At 41.6% G+C, this 26,835-nt stretch overlaps 2 protein-coding genes across 4 annotated transcripts; one reads left to right on the top strand and one right to left on the bottom strand.

The window, feature by feature from the left end:
- Window positions 1-1,125: 1,125 nt before the first annotated feature.
- Window positions 1,126-7,421, bottom strand: snrnp48 (small nuclear ribonucleoprotein 48 (U11/U12)). The gene is made up of 9 exons (XM_066682822.1): window positions 7,151-7,421; window positions 5,856-5,972; window positions 5,331-5,391; window positions 5,083-5,163; window positions 4,357-4,542; window positions 3,586-3,707; window positions 3,265-3,359; window positions 1,859-2,005; window positions 1,126-1,344 (listed from the first exon to the last, which is right to left on the bottom strand). Exons 1-9 carry the CDS (start codon window positions 7,304-7,306, stop codon window positions 1,281-1,283), a joined length of 1,029 nt encoding a protein of 342 aa, XP_066538919.1. The 5' UTR covers window positions 7,307-7,421; the 3' UTR covers window positions 1,126-1,280.
- pik3r4 (phosphoinositide-3-kinase, regulatory subunit 4) lies at window positions 6,308-24,305 on the top strand. 3 transcript variants are annotated; one of them, XM_066682820.1, is made up of 20 exons: window positions 6,308-6,356; window positions 9,366-10,123; window positions 10,206-10,339; window positions 10,572-11,190; window positions 11,475-11,609; window positions 13,755-13,976; window positions 14,103-14,276; window positions 14,490-14,635; window positions 15,555-15,758; window positions 16,880-17,081; window positions 20,151-20,371; window positions 20,704-20,926; window positions 21,630-21,795; window positions 22,082-22,246; window positions 22,410-22,621; window positions 22,725-22,856; window positions 23,044-23,144; window positions 23,233-23,321; window positions 23,460-23,580; window positions 23,686-24,305. In XM_066682820.1, exons 2-20 carry the CDS (start codon window positions 9,406-9,408, stop codon window positions 23,854-23,856), a joined length of 4,155 nt encoding a protein of 1,384 aa, XP_066538917.1. In that variant the 5' UTR covers window positions 6,308-6,356; window positions 9,366-9,405; the 3' UTR covers window positions 23,857-24,305. The 3 variants fall into 3 exon arrangements, with proteins under 3 accessions (XP_066538917.1, XP_066538918.1, XP_066538916.1); XM_066682821.1 differs by lacking the exon at window positions 6,308-6,356 and adding an exon at window positions 8,152-8,344 and having other exon boundaries at window positions 20,151-20,248; XM_066682819.1 differs by lacking the exon at window positions 6,308-6,356 and adding an exon at window positions 8,152-8,344.
- Window positions 24,306-26,835: the final 2,530 nt, after the last annotated feature.

Raw genomic sequence — 26,835 nt, 5'->3', positions numbered from 1 at the left:
CAACCTCAATAGTCTCCCCAAGTTTAAATTAATTGTAAGTTTCCCAACTTCCCCACGCTCACATCATCCCGAAGTATTGGAAAACTACCTACAGGACAGTATAGGTAGGTCTCCCGGATAATATCAAACCCAATGACTCTGGTCTTAGGAATGTCTTCGGAAGGCTACTCACCATCAGCCTGGAGTGTGCCATGGCCTCTGGCCCGATCAGCTGTGGATTTTTCGCAGGTGTGTGGGGTCCACAGAGCCCTGCTCTGGGGCTCCCGGGTGGTCTTAGGCTGTTTGAGAAGGCAGTAAGTTATAACGATCCCTCATCTGTTGCAGGGGTCCTCACAGCATTCTCCCTACCAGCACTAGTCCCCTGAGCTGAGCAAAGCACTCTCTGCAACACTACTCCAACTTCACCAGCCTTTCCCAGGCTCCCTCCTCTCCTCATCAGGGTGAGAAATACCTGAGCCTTCACCACATACAGTCGGGAGACACACTGAGATACTACAAGTAAGAGATGCAGAAACAGAAGGACAAAAGGATTAACAACATGATGCAAAATGAAGTCACGCTTTGGTCTTCTCCTTGGGAAAATATTAATCACCTCACTTGTCAATACCAATTAAAGAATGACATTACCGACAATTCACGTGCCCAAAAATTCAAACGTTTTTATTGAAATTTTTGTACACATTAAAAGATTTCACTCACTCACTCACTCACTCACTCACTCACTCACTCACTCACTCACTCACTCACTCACTCACTCACTCACTCACTCACTCACTCACTCACTCACTCACTCACTCACTCACTCACTCACTCACTCACTCACTCACTCACTCACTCACTCACTCACTCACTCACTCACTCACTCACTCTTTCAAGGGACACTTACAGTGACCCCTGACCTCTGCATTTTACCACAGAGAAAAATGGCTATGCGCAAAAACAACACGACTGAAGTAGATCAAACAAAATGGAGTAATTTTACTAAAATGTTCATCGGTCACTTAAAGTAAACAGTGATTAAGAGTCCATACCATACACAACAGGATTTTAGGAGTATAATCAATGAAATGTAAATTTGAAATGTATTGTGAAAATAAGACCACAGAGATCAATTAAAATGTGATTTTTTTATTTTATTTTGTTTGAATAAAACTGTACAAGAGACAAATTAAAAAGGCAAAAAACAAAGACTACATCCTGTGTACCATTCTACCCTTTGGAGGCACAGCTCCTTATGCCAATTCACGTGCTGATTTCTGACCTAAATGTAACTAAACCTTTCAAGATTTTGTCTTTTTCTTTTTCTTCTTCTTGTGATGTCTGTCATCAGAGGAGTGGGAATCCCTGCAGAGAGTGAGAGGAAAATAAAAACCCACACATTTTTAACAGTCTTTCTTATAATGCTATAAGAGAACAATTTATGACCAGTCTTAACACATCAGTTACATTTTGAGAATTTAACTGAAATTTTGCAAATGTTTCCTTATTTAAAACACAAAGTGAGTGCATTGTATTTTTAAACATTGTTTGCTGCAGAGGATGTTTGTCGTGAAAGTCCTACAAAATATGAATTTGGCCAAGTGTGATCAACTGTATTTCACCGTTGGGTAAATAGCCCCTTCAAGTACTTTTGTGTATTCTGTGTGTTTTTGAACATAATTTTGAAGAAATGAATAATATTAAGAATTACAATCAAAAATGTGTCTCTGTCCAAGAGTAGCAGAGATCTGCTAAGCAAGCAATATATATAATTCAAACACATGGATAAATAAAGTAAGTGTGTGTTGTACTAGATAGGATACACATTATGATGTCTGGGCACTGTGTGCGTGAGTTTGCACGCATGTTAGTGCCTGACCTCTTTCTGCTTTTGCTCTCTCTTTCCTGGCTGTGATCACGACTGTGTTTCCGGTGTCGTCTGTGGTGAGAGCCACTTTCTTCCCTAGAGCCCATGTGCGACTCGTGGGAGTCAACAGAAGCAGAGCGGCCTTCGCCCGAACCTTTCCTGCAAAACACAAACATCGGGAGTAAATTCAATAGGTTACAAAGCTGTTGCTGGCTGAGGGCTTTTTTGCCAACTCTGTCTCATTTACAGTTATTTTATTATTCATTCATTCATTATCTGTAACCGCTTATCCAGTTCAGAGCCTACCTGGAATCATTGGGCGCAAGGCATGAATACACCCTGGAGAGGGCAGTCCTTCACAGGGCAACACACACACGGACAATTTTGAGTTGCCAATCCACCTACCAACGTGTGTTTTTGGAATGTGGGAGGAAACCAGAGCACCCAGAAGAAACCCACGCAGACACAGGGAGAACACACCAACTCCTCACAGACAGTCACCCGGAGGAAACCCACCCAGACACAGGGAGAACACCTCACACTCCTCACAGACAGTCACCCGGAGGAAACCCACAAGGAGAACACACCAACTCCTCATCCAACCCACAACCTCCAGGTCCCTGGAGCTGTGTGACTGCGACACTACCTGCTGCGCCACGGTGCTGCCCTATTTTATTATTGTTAAAAAAAATTAATAATAAATACTTATATAAAATAATTAAATATGAAAAACACTTTGCTGAAATTGTTTTTTTTGTCAACTAATGTTTACATAGTTTACAACACATCTCCTCAATCATTTCCCCATTCTTAGTTAATTTTTATTTGCAGGTATCAGCACTGGATGGACAGACAGACAGTTCTTCATTTCTGTTCTTCAGTTCTGCATTGCTCAGTTTTTGATAATGATTTTTCTTGATACTGTTGATACCAATGTGTATACCTTGGTTAAAGATTCATTCATTCATTCATTATCTGTAACCCTTATCCAGTTCAGGGTCGCGGTGGGTCCAGAGCCTACCTGGAATCATTGGGCGCAAGGCGGGAATACACCCTGGAGGGGGCGCCAGTCCTTCACAGGGCAACACGGACACACACACATTCACTCAAACCTACGGACACTTTTGAGTCGCCAATCCACCTACCAACATGTGTTTTTGGACTGTGGGAGGAAACCGGAGCACCCGGAGGAAACCCATGCGCACACAGGGAGAACACACCATCTCCTCACAGACAGTCACCCGGAGCGGGAAACGAACCCACAACCTCCAGGTCCCTGGAGCTGTGTGACTGCGACACTACCTGCTTGGTTAAAGATGCAGCACACAAATGAATTACAAATTAAAAATAAAAACAAACTTTAGAACCTAGTGCTCTGTAACATATCCTGGGCACCGTAAATTCACCTTCTCTCTTACCTCTGGAATTGTGCTGTTTTGGCCTCTTCCTCTCTCTCCTCTTGCCACAGTTTGGCTAGTTCCTCTGAGTGCACATCAATCACCTCACGTATAACCTGTAAAAGAAAACAGTGCCACAAACACAGTATCAGTATTTTCTGGAGATGTAATATACAGTGTATATCAGTTTTACTGGCTTGTCTACATAAAACTCTCCCCTTAAACATTGAGCCTTCTCGCATCTCTAGTGAAACCACATTGAAAAGAATGTTTATGAAATAAAACATAAAGCCAAATAGCTAAAAACAACTTGCACAACTTGCAGAAATCGAGAATACACACTTCTGTGTAAGACTTCTTGGTGATGTGAACATTCTTTGCTCTGTAGGACTGTCGTCGTCTCTTGTAGTCTCTCATCTCAGCTAAAACCTCAAGGTGAGACTTGGGGCCACTCTGTTCATCACCTATTTTCAAAGAACATCTTTCAGACAAACTTTTAATAGAGCTTTGGCAAAGAGGCACAAAACATTGGAAACTATGGAGGTCCTACAGACGTTTCTGTCAAGTTTTGGCAGATATTTCTACAACAGTAATTCCCAATAACACAATTCCGTTGGTTTAAAAGTGTTCTACCAATGCATCTACATCTAAAACTCACTAAAAGGTGCTAAGTAAACTGGTTGCTTTAAAATTTCATAGGCAAGAAGGTTGTGTCCCCAAACCTCTCTTTGCCCCTAATCCAGCAAGATTTCATGAACTACTTTGATGGCGTAGGAATTTGTCAATAGTAGAAAAATATGTAAATAAACATTTGTGGTTTATTTAATAAATAATTGAAATATATAAGTGTAATACATCACTTAAGCTCCTGTAGTAGCACAAAGTATAAGTTTAAAACAAGTTTTTAAAAAGTCATTTAATAACATCACTATATTTTTTGTTAAAATAATTAAATTAACTGGAGGTATGACAGTAATTTCAGTCAAAAAGGCTAGACCTGGCCAATGAGCTAAACTTTCAGAAACTCTGATCTACAGTGAGCAAGTCGCAACAGTGATGCCATTCATGTGACACTCTGGCACGTTTGTATACTTTAAAAAAAAAAACAGTTACCTTGGTTCAGTTTAGAGACGAGATCTACATAAAGATCCTCATTGCTGGATGACTGTGCATTTGCTCTCTGCTCTACGGCCTTTTGTATAACATGATCATACAGAGCCAAACGGTCAGCCACCATGAGGTCACAGATCGCTCTCTTGTGGTTCTGAGGGACATCACCAGGCTCAGTGGAATAATCACCTGAACACAAAACAGGGAATGTTACACACCCCAATGTCATTCTCAGAGATTCTTCTTATGAAGAAAAATGAGAAATATGCAAACTAAGTGTTCTCAAAAATGTACACATAACCTAAATGACAAGGACCTTCCCAACATGTAATGGGAGACCCGAGTCATCAAGTTCGTGAACAAAATGCGCACATAATTCCAAAGAGAAATAAAAGACTGATGATTTTAAAAGGATATTTTTTAAAAGGATACAGCAAGAATTGAGTGGAAATATGCCTTGACCAGACATCCTCTAATACTCACCCCTGTTACTAGAAAAAATACAGAACACAAATAAATAATGACAGAACTGACTTAGCAGAAACAAAAGACTATCAGTGGACAATGTCTTGCTGTAAATAAACCACACAAACTGGTATCTCATGATCATATGATAAAAATTTGCCACATAATGCCAGTCATAAGTGGTGTAAAAAATACTAAAGTAAATTAATCAATGCCTGTAGCCTAAATATGAGAATCCACAGTGTGCCTTGGATAAGAACTTACTTTGGCAGTAGATTCCTGTAGTTAAACCTGGAGGGGCATTATCACGGGCCTGCAGGATGACCTGATGTTGTTCATATTTATCTGTTTGGAGAAATCATTATGCAATAAAATTACACTGCTGTAAATACGTTTTTAATAAGTCCAAACTGTGACAAAATATCTATGGATATAGTGGGTTCCACCTCATACTAAAATATAAAAATAAAAGAAAGAATTAGTAAAATAAATAGACAAAGGGTTCAACTTACCCAGTTTAACACAGGGAATGTTTGTTTTCTCATAACAGAATGATGGATCCTGCATGTCTGCCTATGAACAAAAAACGTAATATAATGAGTGGTCAAGTGCATATATTTCTCAGGATTTGGACTCTCTGTATAAAAGTTACCAGCTGAAAAAATTAGCTGCTGACATCTGACATACTTGACTTGAAATTATTAACACTATTAAAAGGGGGTGGAGGGGGCACCCCTGTTCCAGTAGCTCAGATTAACTCACTTGCTGTGGTTGTAATAGCTAAAGCAGGCTAAACAGCTGGCACACTTTATCATTTTTTATTTTGCCATCAGTTGCAAGACTGCACAGAATGTATGACTTTGTAATTAAATGTGCAAAACAACCAGCAACACGTCACAATGCATCACTGCTGCTAAAAAGAACTTAAAATTTAGACTTAAATTCATTAACTATGGCCTTGAGCTCAGATTTGAAGGATGGCAGTAAGTACACCGGCAGCAGGAAAGAATCTGGACATTTGTGATAGGGTTGTTTACCTGTTCTTCTCTGGGGTACCCCAACTGGACGAGCTGACACGCTGTTTTGTGTTTCTCCATGCTCCTACATGGAACTGTGTGATTTTTGTCAAAGCAACACACCTCCATTTGCTCCTGCTACAAAAAGCAAAACGTAAATATTTTGTAATCCTCTTGGCCAGTAATGATAATCAATATAGAACAATCATCCACAAGGTTCAAACCACTGACTGGAAAAGTGAATACCACTGATTTGGTGACGTTGTTAAAATGGCACCTCTCAGGGGGTGGGATGGGATCATAAGAGTCAAATTGTGACAGTGATAATGCTTTGGTGAAAGCATCTCCTAAACAGCAGGTCTCGGGGTGTATTTCTGGTAGGCCGTTGTTTTTACACACCAGAAGAGGGCTATAAAATGATGGCTGGTGAACCAGCGACACAAATGCATGAAGGGAAACAAAGGCAAGCCTGTCTGGGCCGATTCCTCGGAAGAGCTACTGAAATATAAACTGTGAGGCAGTGTATGTTCTGATACCTTTCAATCCTAGCCAGTATTAAACATTTCAAGTATTTGTGCCATATTGGAACTTCTGTGGATTTGGACCATCTGTGGTCTATGAACTTCATAAAACTTAAGCTTTAATTTAAAAGCTGCAGTATGTAAGTTTTGCAAGTTTGGGGAATTGGAGACCTCTCTGGAGGAACTACTTTATTGCATGAAATGCGCGGAAGTACATTTAGTACGGTGGGCTGTGCTGCAAAGTTGATATACATCGATTGTAAGTGCAAAAGTGAAGTAGTATTTCAAGAGAACTCATTTAGAGTTCAGTTTCAGGCTTTCCACTCAGAGCAGTAGAATAACACTGTGTTTTAGCAGATTATTTTTCCTTTTGACTCATAATTCCATGTCATTTAATATTAACGGCACCTTTAACTTCTGTTTGTTGGTCTTTGTAAAACTGGCTTTGTCGCCCCCTATGACACAAATCATAACGGTGGAAAACGTATCACTACCTAATATTTGACGTTCTTTTGCGTATTTAAAATATTAATATTTGGCTATAATCTTATCACGGTTTATCGGGGACTGTAACGGTCGCAGCCCTGTGAATAATTAGAGAGTTAATCAAACTGACCACCTTCAGTCGTTTAATAAACAGTTGTTTCAACTTGAGGCGAAATACCTTGTACATTTAAACTGAGAATTAAACAATTATATCACGTTATATCACGTCCCTGGGGCGCCGTGGGCAGTAACTTAACTCCGTGGAGAGTAGCTAGCTAGCATACCTGTCACCGTTAAAGCCGAGTTTACCTGGGAGTCTGTGTGAGAAAGCGGTTCCCACTCCAGCGCTGCGAACACTTCCCTGAGCTGAGACCCACAGCTCTCCGTGAACTCCGTGAGGTCCTGCAAACTCCTCAAACGACCTTCCAGACCCTCTGGACTGTCCGAACGAGACAAGTCACTCATTTTCCGTCCGTCTATACAAGGAAATGCATAACAACAAAAACAGCCTCACTTAGCTCTGCTAGCTACTAGCTAACCAGCGCGGTGTCTCAAATAGCTGGCTAACATTGTTCCATACTCCCTAGATCCTCAGTAGTGCACTCTGTAGGTCACGGAATAAGGGCTTCTGCTCCCAGGTACTGCATTATAACAGAGACCCACCCACGCCTGGATTAAAAAAATATATAAATAATTATATATGAATAATTATAATTTAGGGAACAATTTCAGATTAATTAATCTTCCTAAAGAACATTTGTCTATTAGAGCTCACTACTACATTTTAACCTAAAATATGGTTCATATGTATTATTAATTAATATGATTAATTATGTTAGTTATTAATTATTATTATTATAAAATGCATTGTACAATGTTTTAATTTTTCAATAAACTTTTATATAAGCATTTTAAGTAAAATATATAAATGTAAAATATAAAAATCTTTCCATCAGCTATTTCTGCGCTAACAACTCATTTAACGTTGTAAAAATTACATTTTTGAAAGGTTAAATATAAATTAATTTAAATATTTTAATTACATTTTAGTGTCTTGGTTAAATTGTCGGATTTTTTTTTTGTGCACTAAGTAGGGAGGACAAAGTAATCTGGAACCGATTATTGAGACACACCCTACATTGTCGAGGCCGCGGAAGGAGAAAGTTGCCGCACTCTGCTTCGTCACACAGGTCCAGGATCAGTTTCTTCTCGCATTGTAACCAACGTAGAGCCTCAGAGCGCGAGTCAAGCCGACCCCAGATCAGAGAACGGCGACGCAAAGACCAGGCTCATTTTCTGTTCAACAACAAGCAGAGTCCGGTAGGCTGCGGAGCCTAGACTGTAAAATAGTTCGATACGTTATGTCAGTTATTAAAATTAAAAAATAGGAGTCCAGCTGTTTGTATGGTTGTTTGTGATTTCAAGGTGAGGATAGCTGCGTCGTCATGACACTATGATCTTTATGACTGGAATCTAAACCAGGTAAACAACACGGAGCCTTCGGTAAGTAACGTTACTGTAATAGATAATAACACACAACTAGAACTGTCGTAATAGAGTAATAAAACATCCTGTTTTAATAACGGGTTTAGACTGAAAACAGACCACACGCAATTCATAATACGAGAGCAACACAAATGCAAACGGACATGTGATAATATGTTTATTAAACGGTAGTGTTTGTCTTTGTGCACGCTGTTGTTTATTGCACATTGTATATATCCAGACGTTTTTAGAAACCCCCCATGAGCAGTGAATGTAGCTAATGTAAGGTGCAGTCGTTGCTACTGCTTTGGTATAATCTCTATTTAAAAAAACGTATTTGCTGGAGAAGCTGTATGATCGTACCCAGTAAACATTTAGCCGTTGACTCAACGTTGAAATAACGTAATGACTGCCGTCTAATCAACGTTCTCTTTAGGTTGAAAATGAAAGTTGAAAAGACGTCCAAACACAGACGTCCATTGACGTTATTAATTGGTCCCGAAATAAATTACTTGTATAAAACGTGTTTTGGACGTCCACTGACGTTATCGATTGGTCACCACTTAACTAACTTATTAAGACGGATTTTGGACGTCCATTGACGTTTACAATATGTCCTTGACGGACAGACTACTTTTGGACCTATTTTGAACGTCCATGGACGTTCCTTGTTTACTGGGTAAGGTCACCATGCTCAATACCAAGTGTCAGCCAGAGGGGTATGATGTCCCCTGGCTTTTGTCTGTGGATTAGTAACTGTTCTCTGAAGTGAAGGAGCAACACATGTGGGAGCATTTTTCTTCCAATATCTTAATCAGACCCTGATGCTATTGTGGGTGGGATCCAAAATTTATTGTAGTCCTTGACACCACTCAGCCATCATGTTACGTGTAGTGGATTACTGGATTTCTGTTAAGAGGCCTTGTGACAGCACCAGCTGTAAAAAGCACTATACACATAAATTTAATATGATTTGATTTGATATTTTTCTTCATTTTGATAGTGATGGTTTGCTTATGACATTTGTATCTTCCAATAGGATTTGTTTCTGGAGAAAACTCAACGTGACCCAGTAAATCATGGGAAATCAGCTGGCTGGAATCGCTCCCTCCCAGATATTGTCTGTTGACAGCTATTTCTCAGATATCCATGACTATGAATATGACAAAAGTCTGGGCAGCACCAGATTTTTTAAAGTGGCCAGAGCAAAACACAGAGAGGGTTTAGTGGTCGTGAAGGTCTTTGCCATTCAGGATCCCTCACTGCCACTGACCAGCTACAAGCAGGAGCTGGAGGAACTGAAAATTAGACTGCACTCCTGCCAGAATTGCTTACCTTTCCAGAAGGCCTCCCTCACAGAGAAAGCCGCCATCCTCTTTCGGCAGTATGTTCGCGACAACCTGTACGATCGCATCAGCACGCGGCCGTTCCTCAACAACATAGAGAAGAAGTGGATTGCATTCCAGGTTCTCAATGCTGTGGACCAGGCCCATAAATCTGGTGTGCGTCACGGTGATATAAAAACGGAGAATATTATGGTGACGAGCTGGAACTGGGTGCTGCTTACAGACTTTGCTAGTTTTAAACCCACATATCTACCTGAGGACAATCCAGCAGATTTCAATTACTTCTTCGATACTTCCCGAAGAAGAACCTGTTACATAGCGCCGGAGAGGTTTGTGGATGGCAGTATGTTTACCACAGAGAGTGACCAGACAACTCCGCTTGTGGATCTGACAAGCAATAGCCAGAGGACCAGAGGAGAACTCAAACAGCCCATGGACATTTTCTCAGCTGGTACAGTTCAGACTTACTGTTTAAAGAAACCCTTTTAAAATGGTGTAATGCTTTTCTAATGATGTCTAATGATGTTTTTCAGGCTGTGTAATTGCAGAACTGTTCACAGAGGGTGTCCCGCTGTTTGATCTCTCACAGTTGCTGGCCTATCGCAAGGGACATTTTCAAACTGAACATGTTTTGATGAAAATTGAAGACAGGAGCATCAGAGAACTGGTATATGCTTATGTTTATTTACATTTTAAAGGGTCCATGCAGCATGAACAGCCTCCGAAGAATAAAGTGAATTTTGGCAATTTATTTAATGCATAAAACCACACAAATGGCAGATGTATTTCTAAGAGGGTACAACTACATTACAAGCAACATGTAGTATTTGTATTCTTTAATTGCTCTTTGTAATGTACAGATACACTGTATTCCATGTGTCATTTCATAAAATTCGTAGGTTGCACAGATGGTGCAGAGAGAACCTGAAAAACGCCTGACAGCAGAAGATTACTTGAAGCAGCAACGAGGAAAGGCTTTCCCAGATATTTTCTACACATTCCTTCAACCCTACATGGCCCAGTTTGCCAAAGAGACCTTCCAATCTGCCGATGAGCGAGTGTTAGTAATTCGAAAAGACCTGGATAATATCCTCCATAACCTGTGTGGTGCTGGTGGGCGCAGGGAGTCGGGGAAGGCTGAGAAACAAGAGAAGGCATCTATGGAGCTTGGGTCAACTAAAGAGCATGGGCTGGTGGTGCTGGTGTCAGTAATCACCTCATGCCTGCAGACTCTGCGCTTCTGTGACTCTAAGCTGGCAGCTCTGGAGCTGGTGCTTCACTTGGCCAGCCGTCTGAGTGTGGAAATACTGCTGGACAGAATCACTCCGTACTTACTGCACTTTTGCAATGACTCAGTGCCTCGTGTCAGGGCTGAGGCAGTGCGTACCCTGGCTAAAGTTTTGGCGCTCGTCAAAGAGGTGCCCCGCAATGATGTTAACATCTACCCAGAGTACATTCTACCTGGCATTGCACATTTGGCCCAGGATGAGGCTACTATTGTCAGACTTGCTTATGCAGGTAATGGATTTTTTTTATACAAAAGTAAGCACAATGCTTAAAGTAGCAATAAGCCATTTTCTCTGATCATGACCCTCCCGATCTTGGGACTCTCTGGGGAGCATGCACTGATTATTCATCACGTGAGCTGCACTGAAAAATATAAAATTAACCAATGCTGTAAATGTTGTTTATGAAAGAGCTATAATGGTATATTGCTTCTTTATTCTCAAGTCTTCAAAAATGTTTTAAGAAACAGTACTCTTCAAGCTGTTTTCCTGAGCTTGTATCTATTTTTACATTAGAGAACATTGCTCACCTGGCTGAGACAGCCCTTCGTTTTCTGGAGCTGGTGCAGGAAAACAACTTGAACTCTGAACAGGACCTAAATGGAGAAGATGCAGAGGAAATTCTTCACCCCAATGAAAACTATGATTCAGGTACTGGTTTTTCCAACTCTATGTAGTTTTTTAAATTTCCGAACCATATGTACAAAGTACTATTATAAAATTGCTAATTAGTTTATTTAATTTTTTCTAAATTAATTACATAAATACATAAAAAGAAAACAACAGAAAAATAACACCATTTAAATGAATAGATATTGCCATAAAATCAAATAGTGATTGAAATGATGTACAATAAAGGATTATGCCTTTTTACTTCTGTTTTTCTGTTAAAACATTGCAAAAAATAGGAAAATTAACATTCTTCAATTTTTTTAAAACACAATAATAATCATTCCTTTTATACATGCTTACAAACTTATTTTTTAAAACTTGCAAAGTAAGCTACATATTTTTAATTCCTTATCACATCTATTTTATAAAGTAATCCCATTGACGGATAAATATCTATTATAGTATATTTGTCCTTGCTCTTATTTTTTAAACATACCTTTTCCCCTAAGATCATTTTTGCTCTTTTTAATTTCAGAGATCTTCTGAACACGGTTGGGAAGTAAATTGTATTCTGCTTTATTATCTGTGCAGTATTAAAGTTAACTACAGGGTGGGCCATTTATATGGATACACCTTAATAAAAGGGGAATGGTTGGTGACCATACATTAGTATATGGGAGGGGGGAAACTTTTCAAGATGGTGGCCATTTTGAAGTCGGCCATTTTGGATCCAACTTTTGTTTTTTCAAAGGGAAGAGGGTCATCTGACACATCAAACTTATTGGGAATATCACAAGAAAAACAATGGTGTGCTTGTTTTTAACATAACTTTATTCTTTTATGAGTTATTTACAAGTTGTTGACCACTTATAAAATGTGTTCAAAGTGCTGCCCATTGCGTTGGATTGTCAATGCAACCCTCTTCTCCCACTCTTCACACACTGATAGCAACACCGCAGGAGAAATGCTAGCACAGGCTTCCAGTATCAGTAGTTTTAGGTGCTGCACATCTTGATGGTATGCTTTGGTATATGGGGTACAAAGATAGTGGGGCACTGAAGCTGGCATGTTCCCTGAGTTTTTTCAGCAAGATAATGCACCACCACATTATGGGTGTCAGGTCCGAGCATTCCTAGATGAACAGTTTCCTTGAAAGTGGATTGGTCATTTTATTAAGGTGCATCCATGTAAACGGCCCACCCTGTAGATCACTAAAGTTTAAAGCATGTTTATTCATAAATATTTTGGTTTGGTTTGTTCACAGTAATCCAAACAATTTATTGCATGAAAATTGGTTTAGTGTTAGTTTTATATGTGTTTTTCCATACCTCCACACAATAGGTCAGGTATGGAGCTGTGAAAGGACAGTACAGTATATAAAGTGAATTCTCATTAATTCAGTCATTATCTGTAAGTGCTTATCCAATTCAGGGTAGCGGTGGGTCGGAGCCTACTCGGAATCACTGGGCGCAAGGCAGGAACACACCCTGGATGGGGTGCCAGTCCCTCACAGGGTGACACGCACACACACACACCTATGGACACTTTTGAGTCACCAATCCACCTACCAACGTGTGTTTTTGGACTGTGGGAGGAAACCGGAGCACCCAGAGGAAACCCACGCGGTCACAAGGAGAACACACCACACTCCACAGACAGTCACCCGGAGGAAACCCATGCAGACACAAGGAGAACACACCACACTCCTCACAGACAGTCACCCGGAGCGGGAATCGAACCCACAACCTCCTGGCCCCTGGAGCTGTGTGACTGTGACACTACCTGCTGCACCACCGTGCCGCCCACAATTAATAATTAAATAATGATAGTAAACAAGAAGTGGTATTAAATAGCATCATTTTAGGATTTTGTTTAATCCTAAAATAATGTTTGTTCTTGTTTTTATCATTACCTAATGATTAATTATGAATCTACTTATTCGTTTAGTAATGCTTATTACTGTGTCATTGCCTAAAACTATCTTAAGTGCCTTTAATTAATGTACCCTTATTGTAAAGTGTTACTGTACTTTTTTTTACATTAACAAAAGTGTATTTAGTAAAATTTTCTTCATAAATTATAGCCATGTTGTATTTTTAATTTTGTGAAAGTGAATTTGTTACAAATGTTTTTGTTGTCTGTCTCAAGAATGTAACCTCCTTTTATTTTTTACTCTCTTCACAGAACTGCAGGCATTGCACGAGATGGTTCAGCAGAAAGTGGTGACTCTCCTCAGTGACCCTGAGAACATTGTGAAGCAAACCCTGATGGAGAACGGCATCACACGTCTCTGCGTGTTCTTTGGGAGGCAGAAGGCCAATGACGTGCTGCTTTCACACATGATCACTTTCCTTAACGACAAGAATGACTGGCACCTCCGTGGGGCCTTTTTCGACAGTATAGTGGGTAGGTTCTGTTTTTTGTTTTTTTGACCCATTGATATTTGATGCTTTTTCTGAGGGCCTCTTTGCTTTGCTCTTAGACTTAAACTTAGAGTGATGTACCAAGCTTTTTTCCTTCCTCCTTCTGCAGGGGTAGCAGCTTATGTGGGGTGGCAGAGCTCATCCATTCTGAAGCCTTTGCTACAGCAGGGCCTGAGTGACGTGGAGGAGTTTGTTATTTATAAAGCTCTCAATGCTCTGACCTGCATGTGCCAGCTGGGACTATTGCAGAAACCACATATCTATGAATTTGTCAGCGATATTGGTGAGACAAAGACAGAATATGTATGATTTAATATATTACATGTAGTTACATATATAAAAAAAGGGTCTCTAAACTTCCAAAAGTTACAAATTACAGATTGAAATCTACACGGAATAATTCGCATATTTAATTGACATCCATTGTTGTTGTATCAAGCTGTAAGTAAGAAGAGAAAAATGTAACAAATAATATTCTTGTCTCTTGTCTTGCCAGCGCCCTTCTTGTGCCATCCGAATCTGTGGATACGTTACGGGGCTGTGGGATTCATCACTGTGGTGGCACAGCATCTAAACATTGCAGATGTTTACTGCAAGCTCATGCCTCACCTCAACCCTTTCATTACACAGCCTATTATACAGGTGAGACTGCGTATCTAACTCAAAAACACACACACAAATCATTAACAGTTCCAAGCAAATCCTCGGTTATGGAGCAGGTTGAGAACATATTTTTCTCACAGTGGAAGGATGGACATCAACACTATTTTGGTGCCGAAATAAAGGCGACCTCCTACACAGAGAGAAATTTGTCCCTCTAAAACCCACCAGGGTGGCACCGTGGTGCAGTCACACAGCTCCAGGGACCTGGAGGTTGTGGGTTCGATTCCTGCTCCGGGTGACTGTCTGTGAGGAGTGTGGTGTGTTCTCCCTGTGTCCACGTGGGTTTCCTCCGGGTGCTCCGGTTTCCTCCCACAGTCCAAAAAACACACGTTGGTGGGTGGATTGGTGACTCAAAAGTGTCCGTAGGTGTGAGTGAGTGTGTGTTGCCCTGTGAAGGACCGGCACCCCCTCCAGAGTGTATTACCGCTTTGTGCCCAATGATTCCAGGTAATCTCTGGACCCACCGCGACCCTGAACTGGATAAGCGCTTACAGATAATGAATGAATGAGTAAAACCCACCACCAAATTCCCATAGTTATTATACTTTATTTTTACACCCAGAGTACCATCCGACACAGAAACAACACAAGCTAAAAACACACTAGCCAGTTCCTTTATGTAATGCATGTATATACATTCATGTGCATGTACAGTGTTCACTGTACTTTACATGCTTATACTGAGATTTTGGGGGAGTATTAATCCACGGTAACAAACCTTAAATACATAAGTGAGCAACAGTTAAACATTTGCACTGTTTCCCATTTGACTTCTGCCAATATGATACTACCTACGCTGCTTACATTTGAATAGTGAGATAAATGCTGAAATCCCATAATGTTTGTACTACTTCAGTGCATGTAAACACACTCAGTGGTGTTCTGCTCTATTTGACAGATTGATAAGGAGATAGTGTTGCTGAGTGTGCTCAAAGAACCTGTAAGTCGTTCCATCTTTGACTATGCACTTCGCTCCAAAGATATCAGTAGCCTCTTTAGGCACCTGCTGCTCCGTCAGAAGAAACGCAATGGCTCCATCCCGGAGTGTCCCATTCCTGAAGATCCCGCCATCGCACAGCTGCTCAAGAAACTTCTCTCCCAGGTCAGGAAGAAATTTCTTTAGAACACCTATTCTAGAAAAGTGGGCAATACTATATTATGTTACTGCAGTAAATTACAACAATATTTGGGTTTCTGAGGCTGTGATTGAAAAAGAAGACCACTAACTTGAAGCTTTGTTGTTTATACTGTCTCATAATCAGTACCTTAGAAGGCAGTGTGTTGCGTAATGAACCTGTCACTGAATTAACTTTTGAGTGACAATATTTTAATAGTTTTAAATTTCAATTTTCTGAATAGAAATTAATTATAAGTTATATTTGAATATTTAAATATATTGTAGCATCTTGGTTTGTCAGGCCATTATGCAATTTTCTCATTTTATGTATTTGAAATATTGTACATTTGTCAGTTCATAATTTTTATAATAATACATTATGATGTTAAATATCTTTCTCTTATTATATATTATGTAATATATATGGGGCGGCACGGTGGCGCAGCAGGTAGTGTCGAAGTCACACAGGGTTCGATTCCCGCTTCGGGTGACTGTCTGTGAGGAGTTTGATGTGTTCTCCCTGTGTCTGCGTGGGTTTCCTCCTGGTGACTGTCTGTGAGGAGTGTGGTGTGTTCTCCCCGTGTCTGCGTGGGTTTCCTCCGGGTGACTGTCTGTGAGGAGTGTGGTGTGTTCTCCCCGTGTCTGCGTGGGTTTCCTCCTGGTGACTGTCTGTGAGGAGTGTGGTGTGTTCTCCCTGTGTCTGCGTGGGTTTCCTCCGGGTGACTGTCTGTGAGGAGTGTGGTGTGTTCTCCCCGTGTCTGCGTGGGTTTTCTCCTGGTGACTGTCTGTGAGGAGTCTGGTGTGTTCTCTCTGTGTCTGCATGGGTTTCCTCCGGGTGCTCCGGTTTCCTCCCACAGTCCAAAAACACACGTTGGTAGGTGGATTGGCGACTCAAAAGTGTCCGTAGTGGTGTGTGAGTGAGTGAGTGAGTATGTGTGGCCCTGTGAAGGACTGGCGCCCCCTCCAGGGTGTATTCCCACCTTGAGCCCAGTGATTCCGGGTAGGCTCTGGACCCACCGCGACCATGAACTGGATAAGCACTTACAGAATGAATGAATGAATGAATGTAATATATATCATATTGCCTACACTCCCACTTCTCTTAGGGGATGACAGAAGCTGAGGAGGACAAGCTCTTGGCTCTGAAAGACTTCATGCTCAAGTCCAACAAAGCCAAGGCCAACATCATTGACCAGACCCACCTGAGTGACGGTGCCTTGAGTGGGGTTATCGACCTAGGCATGCTAGGCATCACTGGGCGACAGGTGGACCTCATCAAACCCAAGCAGGAGTCTGAGGACAAGAGAGGTAGGCAGAAGGTTTTAAATCATGTTCTTACACATGTGTGAAGACATGGTAGTCCCTCATGAATAAGGTTCATTTATTCTATTTTATTTGTTTGCAGATATCACCTCTACTCTTTCTGGTATATTACTTAGTTTTTGATTAAGCATGCCTGGTTTTGAAGTGACTTTTATTTTCCACACACTGATTCTGTTCTGGTAAGAGGCTGGTGTGCACTGCATTCAGAGTGCGTATAATCACTGGCTAACAGAACCTTCTCTTTACAGTTGGTATGTTGCAATCGCATGGAAGTGTCCTACTGGAGTGTTGGACTGCGGGTGACTAGACTAAGATATTTACTCACCAGTAGATTTGGTCATGCTGTTCAGTAGCCAGTAGTAAGAGTAGAGTCTCAGAATAGAGTCTTTTATGGCTTCTCCCTATCAAAATGTGGATAATCTCACAGCCGTGTTTTGGACTTTGCTGTTGTTGCTGAGTGTATTAATTGTGTGCTTTTATTAACAAAAAATAATTGAAGTAGGTGAATATATTCTCTACTCGCTAGTGCAAGAAATATGGATTATTTTAAGAGCAAAATCATTTTAGTTGTTTCATTTAGGAAAAAATTGTAAGGGACCAGCCATGGGCCACTAGAGGGAGATACAGAACATCCACACAGTAATCAGAGGCAATGTGCAACACTTGTGTCTGCCCTTTACAATCCAAGCTCACCCACAGTCTTGTGCTCAGTCCTGGGGCCTCATTTATAAAGGGTGCGTACGCACACAAAAGGATCTGAAATGTTTGTACGTAACATCTTACGTCTTACTTTGCGTACAAATGAGCATATATTTAAGCAAGGTTTTTCTTTGACCCCTCCGTAGACATACGACTTTGCGGAGAGTTTGCAAACTGTTGACATCGTGTGATAAAATAGAGAATTGCAAGTAAATGTGCAAACAATCCTTTTTTTATTCGCCTGTAACAAACGAAGATTAAAGAAGAATTAAGGAAGATTAACTTACTAAAATAACTTAAAGAATATAAAAAAATCATTAAAGTTACACTGCTTATTGTATATTATTTTATATTATATATTAAATTATTTAATCTATTTTGTTTCACTGTAATAAATTAATTGTACATTGTTAAGTGCCATATAAGTTAATTATTATTGTTGTTATTATAAGAAATGAAACTCCATCATAAACAGACAGTACTACGTTATGGGCTGGTAATGGTTGCATTAATTACAAGCCTGAACAGCTGTAACTTGCACAGGTCTTTAAATAGGCAAGAGGCCTAGCTCACTGACAAGGCGAGAACATGAAGATTTTTTTTTTGCTAACGATGATGACTGAATAATGAGCCGATTTAACACTGTTTACTGCTGCAGCCACATGTCACTCAGCTAATCTGCATCTGTTTGTAATGCCACAACTGAGGCCAAATAACACATCTGTCCTCGCCTTGACCTCTGAAACAATAATTTCTACCACACAGTCTCCAAAGTTTATTTTCTGCCTTTCAGTCCTCCATTGTCTCCACTATCTCATGCAGAAATGAACGGAGAAGCCCATGTTTACATATGCACAAGGTTATTTGCACTGGCCATTTATAGGTAAATGTGGAAGTTACGGGGGCGGAGCATGAAGCTGGTTTACTAGGGTCACCAAACGTCCTCTTTTACCCGGACATGCCCTCTTTTTTAGACTTAAAAAAATGTCCGGGCGGAATTTCACAAATTTTTGTTTTTCTAGCGCTTACATAGAACTTCGAGAAGTTTCGTTCACAAACTAGTCCAGCCCTCCTCTACTCCGATTGGTTCGCTTGAGTGAGAAGGGGGCGTGGTGAAGTAGCCTAAAATCTTCTGATTGGACGGTGTGAATCTAGAGCTACCGTTATTGGTCGATAACCGTCTCTGTAAACATTTAATTGGTCAGTCTGCACGTCATGCACCTACCCTCATCTCGAGCAGCTATGCCGAAACGTAAATGTAAGTTCTCGGATGAATAAAAAAAAGAAACTCCCATGTTTTGTGTAGCAAATAAAGGTGTAAAGGACCTAGAAGCACACATAGGTTCAGCTAAGCACACAACGGCAACGCCCCCCCTCTTTTTCACCATCTCAGGTCTGTTCACCCTAGTTTTACCTGCGCACGTTTTAAAGAAGGTTGTGATTTATAAAGAGAAAAACAGCGTTCAGGTGTGCGTATGAACGGTTTTTAAAAAAATCTGTTTTTTTTGTGCGCACTGTATGTTCTGGCTTATGTTCGCACGCATACTTTCACTCCACAGAGTTTTATCAATGAGGCCCCTGGTGTTTGAAAATTATGGCAGCAGATTGGCTGGTAAATTTCTAGAGGCTTTTTGGGTGTTTACTCTCAGGCTTCCCCTTCTCTTAAGGTCTTTTCTGGTGCACACTCTGTGCAGAGACCTCATTCTTTCTCCCCTTAAAAAATAATTTGTGCTCAGTTCTAATTCTTTTTTTTATTCAAGTCTTACTGTTAGCTCTCTCCTTTAATTGGGAAAGTGTATAAAAAAAAACTAAATAACTAAACGAATAAAATGTGAGGTTCCTTTGTTAATAAAAGCAAAAGTAAGCCAAACTAAATAAACCCTTTGTTCAGTCCTTAAGTCCCAGATTCTAGGGCTCTGGTCCCCTTGTTTTCATTCTTTTGACTTCCTCACAGTAGGTCTGTGCTTTCCCACCCTTGCCCTCTGAGTGGAGGCCTGGGTTCATTCCCCTCACGGATTGAGTCAACACATTACAAAAATGGAGATTTCAAATATATATATATATATTTAAACTGATTACGTATTATAAACAGAGATCAATCTGAAACAAAACCAACAACAGTAAATTAGACAAAAACCAATACAAATAAAAACATATTTATTTTGGAGAAATACATTATATTACATTAAAAATATATTAGAAATGCCTGTGTATTATACGACACTGTCTATAGGTCAGAGTATGCCCTTTCATTAATGTTAAAGTATTTATTTTTACATATGTGTAGAGACAGATGCCATTAAAATTCTGTGTTTATTTATTTTTTAAATAATATTTTTTTCTCTCTGTTCTCAGCCCGCAAACACACAAAGCACGACTCCAACCTGAACGAGGAGTGGAAGAGCATGTTCGGTTCTTTGGACCCGCCCAGCTCAGCTCCGGCAGTGGCGACGGTATCTACTGTTCTAGTTGCAAGCGGTGGTGGTGAACCCAATGGAGCTCTGGCCGGAGGGCACCTGCGATCTGAGAGTTCCTCCCAGACTCTTAACCTCCCTCATGTTCCATCCTCAGCCCAGGTCGACCGCTGAGCCGACTGCAAGCTTTCCCTCCCTGCTGCCCCCCACTCTGCACTTGCTCCATCTAACCCTGCTTTAAACTTCTCTCCATCAGCCATACATATGTGTTTCCCCTCACTTACTGTCATCATTCATGTGCTCTGCTTTGGTGGTGTGTTTGTCTAGTTTATAGTTTTAGTCGGATTGCTGCAGTATAATTATGTTATTTATTGTGAACTTTAAAAGTAATAATAATAGTAAAAAAAAAATTAAAAAGCCCAGAGTATATAGGTATATAATGCATATATAAGATTTAATTTCAATGCTAAACCTTAACTTTGTCTTTATTTTAGGCCACGGATGGGGGAGGTCATCAGTCCAGGAAACCCACAGTGCCTGCAACAATTCAAGTAGTGCAGTCGATGAGTGGAGGATCCACGTATCAACGCCGTGTAACTACGTGCAAGGCCGAACTCCAGCAGTTGGTGCAGCAGAAACGAGAGCAGTGCAATTCAGAGCGGATGGCCAAGCAGATGATGGAGAGTGCAGAGTGGGAGAGCAGACCTCCATTGCCAGGTTCACATCATTATGACCACTGACACCGTTAATATGTTTATCATATTCTTGCCTTTGATAATATGGTAGTTCTTCTGATTGTCATACTAAATCTATTTAAAAGCACAAGCTCTGTGACCATTCCTTAAATGTATCATCTAGAGTGTCTTTCATTTTTAATCTTATTGCAGTGGTTATTATTATTATTATTGCTTGCCAATCTTCCCTAAATGGGGAGTCAAACCCTAGTCCTCTATGTGGAAGGCAGTTGTGTTACCTACTACACTGTCCTGATGCCATGAATGCCATTAAAATTGTTCAGCAGGACTGAACAAGGCAGGAACAAGACGTAAGGCAGGAACACACCCTGGAGGGGGCGCCAGTCCTTCACAGGACGACACACACACACTCACACATTCACTCACACCTGCGGACACTTTTGAGTCGCCAATCCCTGTGTTTTTTGGACCATGGGAGGAAACCGGAGCACCCGGAGGAAACCCACACGGTCACGGAAACAGTCACCCGGAGCAGGACTTGAACCCACAACCTCCAGGTCCCTGGAGCTGTGTGACAGCGACACTACCTGCTGCACCACTGTGCTGCCCCTGCATGATATTTAGACCTTTAATTACAGGTTTTTTCTAAGTATGTTGGTATACTGTAACATATATCATCCAAATTCTGTTTGATAAGTTTTATACTGTAAGTTTTCTATTTGTAGGATGGCATCCCAAGGGTCTTTTAGTGGCTCATCTCCATGAGCACAAGTCTGCAGTCAACCGAATCCGAGTTTCTGACGAGCACTCCATCTTTGCCACGTGTTCCAATGATGGAACAGTGAAGATCTGGGACAGTCAGAAAATGGAGGGCAAAACAACCACCACACGGTACATTATCCTTGTTTAAAAACTGGCGGGAATACACCCTGGAGGGGGCGCCAGTCCTTCACAGGGCAACACAGACACACACACATTCACTCACACACTCGCACCTACAGACAATTTTGAGTCACCAATCCACCTTGATATAAAATATTTTAATTAAATATAATGTAATTTTAAGATGAAAGCTATGCAGCTAGCAGCTCTTGTGTTGATTTGGGTTAAAAAATATTATGAAAAAACGTATGTTTTGGGTATATCTAATGTGACGTATATGTAATGTTTATTTCAGGTCTGTGCTGACATATTCTCGCATTGGAGGTCATGTGAAAACCTTGACTTTTTGTCAGGGGTCACATTACCTTGCTGTCGCTTCAGACAACGGCTCCATCCAGCTTCTAGCAGTGGAAGCCAACAAGCCGCCCAAATCCCCCAAGGTGCAGCCCTGCCAGACTAGGTATGTTTATTAGCAGCCAAATGTTCTCTGTACTCTCCATAAGTGGAAGTATGACTGCCGTCAAACCTCAAAGATATGTAGTCACATTCTCTGTACTAAAAACAATCATGTACATTTAAATGAGTGTACTTCTACAGTTTTTTTTGTTCTTTTGTCTCTGCAGGTTTCTGGACCTGAAGGAGGATGGCTGCGTGGTGGACATGCATCACTTTAACTCTGGAGCTCAGTCAGTGCTGGCCTATGCTACAGTGAACGGGTCTCTGGTGGGCTGGGACCTGCGCAGCAACACCAATGCCTGGACCCTCCGGCATGACCTGCGTCTTGGCCTCATCACCTCTTTTGCTGTAGACATGCACCAGTGCTGGCTCTGTGTGGGTAAGTGCGGCGTAAGGTTTTCTGAGATGGCTGCACGTGCTTTATTCGTTACACCGTTGTAAGCTGTTGATGGTATTTAATTGAAAAGTCTCTGGAATTCCAGGTACAAGCAATGGCACCATGGCATGCTGGGATATGCGGTTCCAGTTGCCAATCTCCAATCACTCTCATCCTGCTCGAGCTCGCATCAGACGTCTGCTCATGCACCCCCTCTATCAGTCGTCTGTCATTACAGGTGAGATGATAATTTAACTCTTTAATTATAGAACAGTATTCAGTCCAAATTGTGTATAATGTTTAATGAAATAAACAAGTTTCTCTGTTGCACATTTTATATGAACCAATGGATTCCTTGCTTAACCAGAGGGCACCATTTGCAACACAGTGTAAAGAAACCAATCAGATCTAACTCTGTTCCTCAGCTGTCCAAGGAAACAATGAGGTGTCCATGTGGGACATGGAGACAGGAGACAGGAAGTTTACTCTCTGGGCTAGCTCCACACCTCCACTCTCAGAGATGCAGGCATGTAATCACATCCCCTTTCAACAAATATATTATCTCCATATTATTACTGTTGTTTCTTACCCTCAGCTGTTCATCTCTCTCACAGCCGTCCCCTCACAGCGTGCACGGGATATACTGCAGTCCTGCTGATGGCAACCCCCTTTTGCTCACTGCTGGATCAGACATGAGAATAAGGTAAATTTAGTTAGTCAGTCAGTCTCCTAGCAATGTTTCATTATCTAGTGTACGGCCCCCATAAGTCTTCGGAAACTACATTTAGACACTACTTACTTGGAAAGTGTGAGGTTTTTCTATGTTATGTTATATCCTCAGATTCTGGGACCTGGCCTACCCTGAAAGGTCTTATATCGTTGCTGGTGGTGCCAACGACTCCCTTCACTGTCCCTCTGTGTTCTACAACCGCAAGATTATAGAGGGGACGGAAGTGGTGCAGGTTTGATGTTTTGCTTTGCTCTGGATTTACTTTGCCCTCTTTGATCTGTTACTGCATTATTGAAGGTTGCTGTACATATTGCTCTGCCCACTCTCACTTCACTAGGAAATACACAGCAAGCAGAAGAGCGGCTCCACTGAGGACACCCCTCGTAGAGGCCCAGAGTCACTACCGGTGGGACATCATGACATCATCACTGACATTGCCACTTTCCAGACCACACAGGGCTTCATAGTGACGTCCTCTAGAGATGGCATTGTGAAAGTTTGGAAGTGAGAAGCTGGTATTTAAAGCCTTCTACTTAGAAATCTAATCACAGAAGTGTCATGTGATGTACACCTGAGTGTGACTGTACTAGACACTATTTCTTTGTTTATGGAGAATCAGCTAGTCAACACTGATGTGTCTTAACACAAGTGTGTGTGTATATATGCATACAGGTATATATACATATATATATTTATAGTGTTAATAGTATTCGTTATTGACTAAAATGTGTGTGTGTTTCTTGCAACCTATAACTGTAAAGATCATGCAGGGTAGGTGGCCACATTGGGCCAAACAGTTTAAATAGTGGCTGATGGAATTTAGAAAACAATTTATCTAACATCTTACTGCAAATTCTTAAGCTGTTCAGGAGCTGAGTTACTGTACGGATGAGTTTGAATGATACCCAAGAGCTGATGGCTGCTGATTTAATTATTGTGTTTTGTTTATCAGTATTATCTAATAAAATTAATCAATGCATCGTCCATGTTCATTGATACAAAGTTTGAATTTTATCGACAGGTTTATTTGTGCAAGATATTCATTCATTCATTCATTATCTGTAAGAGCTTATCCAGTTCAGGGTCGCAGTGGGTCCAGAGCCTACCTGGAATCATTGGGCGCAAGGCAGGAATACACCCTGGAGGGGGCGCCAGTCCTTCACAGGGTAACACAGACACACACACACATTCACACCTACGGACACTTTTAAATCTCATCTCCAATCCACCTACCAATGTGTGTTTTTGGACTGTGGGAGGAAACCGGAGCTCCCGGAGGAAACCCACGCGGACACGGGGAGAACACACCACACTCCTCACAGACAGTCACCCGGAGGAAACCCACGCAGACACGGGGAGAATACACCAACTCCTCACAGACAGTCACCCGGAGGAAACCCACGCAGACACGGGGAGAATACACCAACTCCTCACAGACAGTCACCCGGAGGAAACCCACGCAGACACAGGGAGGACACACCACACTCCTCACAGACAGTCACCCGGAGGAAACCCACGCAGACACGGGGAGAATACACCAACTCCTCACAGACAGTCACCCGGAGGAAACCCACGCAGACACGGGGAGAATACACCAACTCCTCACAGACAGTCACCCGGAGGAAACCCACGCAGACACGGGGAGAATACACCAACTCCTCACAGACAGTCACCCGGAGGAAACCCACGCAGACACAGGGAGGACACACCACACTCCTCACAGACAGTCACCCGGAGGAAACCCACGCAGACACGGGGAGAATACACCAACTCCTCACAGACAGTCACCCGGAGGAAACCCACGCAGACACAGGTAGAACACACAACACTCCTCACAGACAGTCACCCGGAGGAAACCCACGCAGACACAGGGAGAACACACCACACTCCTCACAGACAGTCACCCGGAGGAAACCCTCGCAGACACAGAGAGAACACACCACACTCCTCACAGACAGTCACCCGGAGGAAACCCTCGCAGACACAGAGAGAACACACCACACTCCTCACAGACAGTCACCCGGAGGAAACCCACGCAGACACAGGGAGAACACACCACACTCCTGGAAGGAGTTTTTTCTGGAAAGGATGCTAAGCACAGAAGGGAGATCAGTGGAATCTTCCCAGAAGTGCACAGCATGCAGTCTGGACACAGGATCATCCGTGTAATTATGAACAGGAATTGCATTCTGAGCTGTTGGGAATCACTGTAATGAAGGATGTTCCCATGCCTCAGTGCCTGTCTGTAACTGTGTGTTTTCTCCCCATGTCTGCATGGGTTTTCCCCCACAATTCATAAACACAGGCTGGTAATTGGATTGGCAACTCAAATGTGTCCCTTCGATGTGAGTGTGTGTGTGTCGCCCTTGCACCCAGTGATTCCAGGTAGGCTCTGGACCCCTGAACTAGATAAAGTGGTTACAGACAATGAATGAATGATCCACCCCTTCTTGTCTCCATTCACTTCAGGTTTAGAAAAAGGAAGGAATTGTGGCAATTAAGCGAACAAACAGCAGTTGTTCATTAAAATGTGCAAAGTATTGAAGTATGGTTTCCATTAGAAAGTAATAAAAAAAAAAAAAAAAAACATTCGAGCAGCGGTGTCACTGTCACAGCTCCAGGGACCTGGAGGTTGTGGTTTCAAGTCACATTCCGAGTGACTGTCTATGAGGAGCTTGGTGTGTTCTCCCTGTGTCCGCATAGGTTTCCTCCAGGTGCTCCCATGTTCCAAAAACACATGTTGGTAGGTGGATTTGTGCCTCAGAAGTGTCCTTAGGTGTGAATGTGTGAGTGTGTGTCGACCTGTGTGTTCTTGCCTTGCGCCCAGTGATTCCGGGTAGGCTCCGGACCCACCGCGACCCTGAACCGGATAAGCGCTTACAGGCAAGGGATGAATAAATAAATTTAATGCATTGTGAAATAAGGGTTATGAAAATATGTTTATATTGTGATTTGTTTTAAATATGTTTGAAAATATAGCCATACCATAGTGCAATATTCTAAATGAAATGAAAACAATATACATTTCAGTACCCAGGTGGCAGATATCACGGAGTTCTAAAACTAAATGTCAGCTGACCCTGAAGTACACTGACCCCTGGGAAAATCTAGAGAAGGAAAGAAGCTGTTAATCTCACCTCCTCAGAGGTGAGAATGTGAGAAGGCTTCACAGTAGATGGCGCTATAGCACAGTAGCAGGTTATTCTATGTTCTTTCCCTCTTTTGGAAAGAGCTGAGAATACATTTTATCAGTCATACAGCTAGGCTACTGCTTGGACAACTCAAGGACTGCTTATGACAGTCTGAGATAAGGGAGTAATGACTTGATTTTTTTTAAATGGAAAATATTCATTATAAAATAAATCTTGTCTGTAACCACTTCATTCTGTTCAGGATCACTGTTGGGCCTACCTTATTTTTAATATAAACGTTCTCTGAGGCCTAAAGGAGACGAAATAACTAGAACTAAACTCTTCAGATGTAGTGT

This window comes from Hoplias malabaricus, chromosome 10, assembly GCF_029633855.1.
Source record: "Hoplias malabaricus isolate fHopMal1 chromosome 10, fHopMal1.hap1, whole genome shotgun sequence".
Taxonomy (NCBI): Eukaryota; Metazoa; Chordata; class Actinopteri; order Characiformes; family Erythrinidae; genus Hoplias; species Hoplias malabaricus.
Note: the sequence above shows the minus strand (reverse complement) of the source record. Positions and strands in the feature narration are given on the sequence as shown.